This window comes from Alosa alosa, chromosome 9, assembly GCF_017589495.1.
Source record: "Alosa alosa isolate M-15738 ecotype Scorff River chromosome 9, AALO_Geno_1.1, whole genome shotgun sequence".
Taxonomy (NCBI): domain Eukaryota; kingdom Metazoa; phylum Chordata; class Actinopteri; order Clupeiformes; family Clupeidae; genus Alosa; species Alosa alosa.
Genome location: NC_063197.1, coordinates 10,416,271 through 10,424,746, shown reverse-complemented (window position 1 = coordinate 10,424,746; position 8,476 = coordinate 10,416,271). Strand labels below are relative to the sequence as shown.

The 8,476-nt window shown below is 41.3% G+C and overlaps 1 protein-coding gene across 1 annotated transcript; it reads right to left on the bottom strand.

Annotated features, from left to right (window-relative positions):
* Positions 1–617: 617 nt before the first annotated feature.
* ptger3 (prostaglandin E receptor 3 (subtype EP3)) lies at positions 618–5,981 on the bottom strand. Its single transcript, XM_048252745.1, has 2 exons — positions 5,097–5,981; positions 618–3,196 (listed from the first exon to the last, which is right to left on the bottom strand). The coding sequence occupies exons 1-2, from the start codon at positions 5,940–5,942 to the stop codon at positions 2,867–2,869; spliced, it is 1,176 nt and encodes a 391-aa protein (XP_048108702.1). The 5' UTR covers positions 5,943–5,981; the 3' UTR covers positions 618–2,866.
* Between the last annotated feature and the right edge of the window lie 2,495 nt (positions 5,982–8,476).

Sequence of the window (8,476 nt, the reverse complement as noted above, 5' to 3'; positions counted from 1 at the left end):
TAGAAAATAAGTAAAACATGACAACCTCATGGTGCTATTTTGAGCCTTGTGATTGGCCAGTGGGTTTCAGGCTTGACTTATGATAATGAGGGTAACCTGCTTCTCTGCTTTTTGCATGAGTGCACTGACAGAGATCTGTTACAGAGTCTGGTACAGTGTGTGTGTACCTGAGTCTGTGTGTGTGTATGTACCATGGGACTGAACACGAGTGTTCTGACAGTCTCCTGATCAGTGTATGTGTGTGTGTGTGTGTGTGTGTGTGTGTGTGTGTGTGTGTGTGTGTGTGTGTGTGTGTGCGCAGTGCGTGTGTGTGTGTGTGTGTGTGTGTGTGTGTGTGTGTGTGTGTGTGTGTATGTGTGTGTGCTGTGGGAGATCTGTTTCAGTCTCCTGATGTGGTGTGGCTGCTCTCTCTGGTGTTCCAGGATGCTTCCATTAACTATGCAGGATGACATAATCACCAGTCAACAGTGTTTCCGAACATCTGGCAATTACAGACACGTGCTGAGGCCGGCAGAAACACACACACACAAACACATGCACGCGCACACACACACACGCACGCGCGCACACACAAACGGGCACGCATACGCATGCACATGCGCGCGCGCGAGCACACACACACACACACACACACACACACACACACACACACAAAACTTTCTTTCTTGTTGGGTTCCCTGCACCCTCATTAAAACAAAGGTCAGTCAGTGAGTGATTCAAACGGTACTACACATTCTGCCATCTCAATACTTTCAACAGGATACTTACTCTTCCTGCCCTCTTCTGTTATAATTAGCTCAGCCAAAATGACACCCAGTGCTGTCATAAACCAACTGGTGATGCTTTCAATAATATGCTCATTTCAATCCTAAATGCCAGGATTGCGATGTGCAAATCTATAACAGCATCATTACATCTATTTGCAAATCATTATCCTCAACACCCTCTCGTAGTATAAAAAAAACTGCTACTAAAAAAGTATGGGAAAAGTGCATGAATAAAACCCCCAGATTACATAAATACCTTTGTTATTGCGGAAATGTTCCTTTATAAATTCAGTAGGATGACTATTTATAGGCTCTGGGTATTAAGCATGTAAACTGATAATGATGGCTACGCACCGCACAGCAATCTTTATTCATTTCAAAATCATAAATATGACGCCACATGAGCGATTTGTAAATGTGAGTCTCATTTCTCTCTGCTCTAACAGTCAAGGGCACAGGACAGCCCAACACAGAGAGACAGAGCGTTAAGGCAGTGAGGTGGTTCCTTAAGTCAGCTTTAACAAGATACATTCACAGAGCTAAGATATCTGCTCTGACTGAACAACCTGCCCGCCATGGCATAAGTGGATTGATGACGAGGAGGAAGAGGACCTTGTTCAGTTATAAATGACATTAGCCTCATGGCACAGACAGGAAACTCATTTAACACCAGCCTGGCACAATAACCGTGGCATTGCAGCCCATATTAAACTGTAATGCACAGGGCTCTCTTATCACTCTGTGAGACACAATCAGGCCAAAGCTGAAAACATCACTGCTTTGGCTGCATTGAAAAAGCAATATATATATTATGCAAAGATGCAATGCACTGATCTGTAATATTTTCATGCCATCTTAATGAAAGTCCTAGCAATGGCAAGCCTAACATTGCAATATCAACATTTACACTGTAAGATCCCTTAGAGTTAATTATGTCCGACCAGCCTGAAAACAAAGCAATCATGAATTTGAACTCAAAATCTCATAACAGTCTGTAACAGCTTTCCCTCATTGATACAAGCCTACTCGTACAGACTTTTTAGAATATCACTGTAGTGTGTTGTATACATGTTTGGGTGAGACAGGTTCACACACTGTAATATGGCACTGTACTGGTGTTGTTAGAGTAGATTCTGTACTGAAGTACTGAAGTGTCAACAACTCCTTAACTGAGAATTAACATGGTTCAAGAGAAAAATGCAATTAAACATCCACAATCAAATTACTGCCATTATAAGACATTTCTGTTCACACTAGCTTATAAATAATATACTAGTATTGTTTTGCATCAAACCATATTATTATGTATCATTTGGTGCAAAAACATAAAGAGAACATATCAGATAGGGCTGATTAATTATCAGTTGGCAAATTTCTCGTATAGCCCCACTGGCCTTAAGAGACCCAGTCAGTCAGGAATGACAAATCCTACAGAGCCGATGTCTCTGGGCAAGATCCATGCCCGGCTTGGCTCAGATGTGGCCCTGATGCAGGCCAGCTCTGGCACATCTGCTCTACAGTCAGCTCAGCTGCTGTGTGTGTGGGGTCACATGAGGGCAGAGGTCACTCAAACAGGTCACAAACAGACATAGACAACACAGTGTTGAGCTGGGAGGAGGAAGATCTGTGTGGATGCTTGGCCCCCAATGCATTGCCAGTTGAATTACAATCTGACTGACGTTGGCATGAAGTCTGAACTTCTGACCATTATACGCTGAAGTCCTTGAGAGCTGCGAGCAAGGAGAGTCTATTCATGTTTGGCATCAACATTACTCTTGTTTTGCAAGATTTGTAATTGAGCAACCATGTGTGAAATCCCTTTTAACACATTGACCATGGCAGGTCAACTTTACAAGATGCTGTTTGGTTTTAGTGTTCAAGTGCTGGTATGGTCATCTCATCTTACCTCCAGTGCAGTAGTTCCCTTCACAGTCAATGCATATGACAGTAACACTCACCAGGCATACACTCATATCAAGCACCAGAGTACCAACTACTCTGAATGACTGGATCTCAGCATAAGTTTGACAAGATTGCTACACTGGCAAAAAAATGGCCCATTTACCAATGCACCATAATGACTTTCATTGCAGGTCAGGTTATTCCTTCTGGTCTTTCCACTGGCTCTGTGCTGTCTCTGCATCAAGGGTCTGTTTGTTTAGTGCGTCCAGTGCTGTTGGCGTCTCCTTGTGTCTGTCGATGGAGCAGTTGGATACTGCGTTTGTCACCTGGAAAAATTTCCGCAGTAGGACTTCCCTCAGCAGCAAATATACCCACGGGTCCAGTATCTGGTTAAGTGAAGCTAGACGGATGGCGGTGAGGAAGAAGTTGCAGTCCATCTGCACGTCTCGACTGGGAGAGAAGCCACCGGCTGGTGGTTTGCAGTAATGCGAAGACGTCTGCGTATAAATCATCTTCATCATCAATATCTGCAGAAGGAATTCACACACACACACACACACAAAAATACAAGGGTGTTAGATTCATGACATGCAATGCTTCATCTGGGTCTAAGAGTCAGTCATGATTGTCATGAACATGATTGATTCAACTGATAATTTTTCAGCCTAGAAAATATTTTTGTAATCTGGAATAAATTGTTCCTAGATGGTTCAGTGTTCCTAAATTACCTTCAGATAGGTCAAGAAGCACTTTCTAATTTTTGTTGACCGAGTACAACTTGTTTCGAATCCTTGACCATCCACACACTAGTTCTGAAGGGCAGTTTTTCTAAAGGAATAGTTTATCAATAGTGAAAAGTAAACAGATAAACAAACACGGCCAAAAAAAGGCACAGCAATTCACTTTGACAGGATTCAGGCAACCACTATAACTCGCTAACTCTTCCAGTTACTGGTTACAAAATTTCCTCTTTTCTGTTGTACCAACCTTAGGTTACCTTTCACAGACAACCAGACTTCTGTTGGTTTTGGTTACAATCATGACAACTACGGTCAACTGAAATCAACCTAAGTGAGTAATTGATCATCTTTAGAAAAATATAAATATGCACACTAACAGTTTAAGCATTGGTGACATAACCTTGTCACCTTGCATGCATACGGAGGTCTGTTTAGTCTCTTTTATGGTTTTGTTGTGTGCAATGTTTTGGAAAGACCACAGGGTCATAGGCCCAATTGACCAGAGCCATGTCAACAAGATTTTGAGATATTCCAGTGGACAATAGCCTACCATTGCAACACGTAACACACACTGTTGAGAAGTCTCTAATTGATGTTATGAGTTTGGGTATTCTGACTTTGCCAAAGTCTCACACACATACACGCACGCACTCACACACACAACCTCTCGTGAAGCATAACCTCTCTCATTCTTCCACTGCTATAAGTTATTACAAGGGAACATTTCCCATGGGACTATTCTTCAGGACTATTTATAATAATTTTGTCATTAAAGAACACTGAGTCAACCTCTGACCAGCTGCTTCACTTATGACTAAACAGACTTTTGTTTCAATAGGGATACTGAATCTCTGGATCACCAAACATGGTTGCCATCCTTATATCTTAAAACAGAAAACCTCTGCACTTATGGAGATGGATGTTTTAGCAACATAAGCTTCACAGATTCAAAATCATATCGTCCATCAAACTGTAAATTTTCTAAACTCCGGCTAATTGTAAATGGTCTGAAGCTGTAATGTAATAGAGCTGGGTTACAGCATAATGACACCAGCTGTATAACCTAGTCTAGATTGCTCATGTAAGACAAAAAAGCTACTGACAGCCATATGAAGTTCCTCATTTGATGGGATAAATGCAAGCTGGGGACCATCCAGAAACAACAATCTAGCCATTAAATACTTCTCAAGATATAGGTTTTACCAGTGACATATTCCAGATTATTGTCTGTGGTCTGAATGTTCCCTGCTGTTACCTCTCTCTCTTGTCTATTTAAAAACTACAGTGTGGAATGTTAAGAGATGCAGGCATACATTAACTCTAGCTTCCTTCCTACTCACATGCTTGTATAACCAATCAACAGAAGAACGTTAGAACTGCTTAATCATGTTGGTGTAAACTTTCCACCAACTATTAGCTTAACAGTTATACTTTGTCACTATATGAGCTATGCCCTCTCTGGGTTTGATATCCACAGTGCGTTATCATGAAAATAACTGATAAGGTCAAATAAACCACTCACCACCAACAATTGTCATAGTGTGAAGAGACAATAAAATAGACTTCAGTGGAAAATGTGGATTTCATGTAAACACATAACTTAGCGCACATTTTTCACATCCTAACTTGGACTTAATTTTCTTTATATGTAATAAATGAATCAGACCGTCTCCATCATAACACTTACCAGTAATGGGGTCCAGCATACCAGGAGCACACACATGATTCCCAGCAACTGAATCACGGTCTCCGTGGTGAGGCGCTCCCATTGCTTGGACGTCTGAGACGAGCTTAATTTCATTTTACAGCGAATGACAAGCGCACGTATTGTCACCATGTTGCAGAAGAAAGTTACAAGAAGGGAAAATATACCCAAGCCAGCAAACGTGGACGCAAAAAAGGCATTGTTTCTGTCCCCTGTACTGATGAAACACCAGGTTCCCGGCCACTGTAGAGAGTATTGCCCTACACCTGCAATGGGTAGCAGGGCGAATAATATGACAAGGCACCAGATAACAGCCAGCACTTGTTTGGTTACACTAGTTTTCATATGGTTGGAATACCAGTGTGGAGCAGTGATCGCTAAAGCCCTCTCGATTGCCATTGCACTGGCAAGGAAAAGGGAACACAGTCCGAACGTTGTCATGCATACCCCAAAGAAAGCACACAAACTTCCCGATGTGTCAACGCGCTCCCACTTCAAGTCAGCCTGGTAAACTGAAATCACGACAGGGCTCGTTAACAGTTGTCCAAAGAGATCTGTAAGCGCAAGTGAACCAATGCAGAGCAGAAATGACTTTTTCCGTTTATTTTCCTTCTTCCTGTAAGAACTATAAACTAACATCAAGGCAAGAGAATTCCCAACCATTCCCGTTACCATCATAGTAATGGGATAAGCAACAGAAACGGATCCACAGCTGGTATTTTTGGTGGCATTGCCTTCGCGCAATGTTTTGGATACATTGGATTCCAGCATCGTTCCATCAGAGTGATTATTTAAGACATTCAAAAAATTGCAATTGTGATAAATCATCCTTTACCGACGTACATCCCACCGACCTCACCAAAGACAGCTGCGTTCACCAGCCCCACAAGTTTATCCCTGAAACCAAGTACATTACGCGCAGCCGTCTATATAGCCAGTGCGGAGAGGCGTGGCCACACACAATTATTTGCTAGCATATCTTGCTGTAAGATAACAGTTGGTCAATTTCTAAGTGGTCAGAGAGAAACGTTTCGTTGTTTTTATTTTTTAAGTTAAATTAGATAGATAGATAAATAGATAGATAGTCTTTGTCATTGACACTTTTTGCAAAGGTACAACGAGATTTGAAAGAGCTGTCAACTCATGAGGTTTGCATAACAACAATAATAAATAGTTAAAAAAATGCACATATATAAAAATATAAAAAGAATATAAACATATATTGCACTGGTTATGAACAGGAATGGTTCTGTACATATGTCACTGGTAAAAAGAGCATTACTCCACCATAGAATTTAATTCAGACTGGACAAACCAATCGCCCACCATCCTCCTTTAGGCAAATTTAATTAATAATTGTTTTTCATAGTAGGCCTATACAACACTGATAAAGAGTAGCCTAAATCCTTCAAGGTAAACGTGATCACATTGAATATGTGCCCCCCCCCCCCCCCCCCCACAGAAAAGCCTTCTGAATTTGCCCCTTACTTTTCCGATTTCGCCTTAATCAAGGAATCACTAAATTAACACCTTAAAAAGAAAATTAAGATATACTTAAATTGTCCTTAATCACAACAAATAAAGGGAACTCCTACTTGACACCTTACATTTACATTAAAATGGCATTTAAATTGCACCTTCACCATGACACTCACTCTCTTGAGCACCTTGCCAGGCACACATAACTAAGGACTATGGTTGGACTACTGTTTGCACCTTCACCATGACACTCACTCCCTTTAGCACCTCACCAGTCCTGGCCCTGTCACTACAAGCGTCTTATGCTGGATCACCCTCAAGCACATTGGACTTTCTTAATTTAACTTATATAGTGTATTTAGTATTTTGTTTTGTTAGTTTTCTTATCTGTCTTATCTTCTTTATTGTACAGTGGAGTTTAGTTATATGTTTATACTTTTCTTTACTTTTCTGCTGTAAGTGCATGCTGTGTGTTTTGTCTGTATGCTACTGAGACCCTTGAATTTCCCCTTGAGGATCAATAAAGTATCTATCTATCTATCTATCTAAGGTTAAGGACCACTTAATTTATGTTTTCAGGGGTAATTTAACCCTTGTTCGGGTCTGTCGTCTGTGGGACCCGTTTTCAATGTTTGCTTATGAATATGCTATTTATTATTTCTGCTAACTCAAACTCATCGGCTGTCACTCATTTTCTGTGAAGAACACAAAACATAGCCGAACTGTTTTTCAATGACTGCACAGTACATCCCCGGCCCGCACACATAACTTACATAGGTGGTGTTCGGGTCTACTGGACCCGAGTGTAATAGGCTAATCGTAGGTGCTACCTTAACGCTGTCCTCCTAACTTGGCCTGCTGTGTATGTGGGTGTCTGAGTGTAGGTGCTACCTTAACGCTGTCCTCCTAACTTGGCCTGCTGTGTATGTGGGTGTCTGAGTGTCGGTGCTACCTTAACGCTGTCCTCCTAACTTGGCCTGCTGTGTATGTGGGTGTCTGAGTGTAGGTGCTCCCTTAACGCGGTCCTCCTAACTTGGCCTGCTGTGTATGTGGGTGTCTGAGTGTCGGTGCTACCTTAACGCTGTCCTCCTAACTTGGCCTGCTGTGTATGTGGGTGTCTGAGTGTCGGTGCTACCTTAACGCCGTCCTCCTAACTTGGCCTGCTGTGTATGTGGGTGTCTGAGTGTAGGTGCTACCTTAACGCGGTCCTCCTAACTTGGCCTGCTGTGTATGTGGGTGTCTGAGTGTCGGTGTCTTTGTGCTATTCCCACACGTTACAAAAGTGTTACATTTCAAGCACTTTCACCTGTTCTGATGAAGTTCCAAGAAATAAGCACCAATGATCAAAAATCTTGTTTCTATTTTTTTTACCTTTTATATAATGAATTTTCCTCATGAAGGATCATATTAGTTACTTAACTTAGATATCATAGGATTTTAATATATATTTTTTATTTAATGTATGTATATTTTAATGTGATGTACTGGTCAATTCTAAGTAACTCCGAAATTGGCTACCAGGTTTAGTATATATTTTCCTTTTCATCCCTGATGTTTGGTTGCTTATTCAAGGGCACTCTTTTTTCCATGTAAAATGTCATAAATAAATATGTAGAACTATAAAGAAAACAAACTGGCACCCTACCTTTGCGGCCTGTGATCGTGCTCGAGTTGATCTGCATAGGCCACGCTTTGTGATAGGATCAAGTTTATCTGGCAAAATCTACTCTATATTGACATCTGCATGCATCTGAAGGGCAAGATGATTAACTTTTCTATAATTTACCAACAATATTAAAATCCTGTCAGGTTTTCACTCTAAGAAGTACGTATTACAACACTAGGTCAGGTGGAGAAGCAAAAACAGTTTGACATTCCCATCG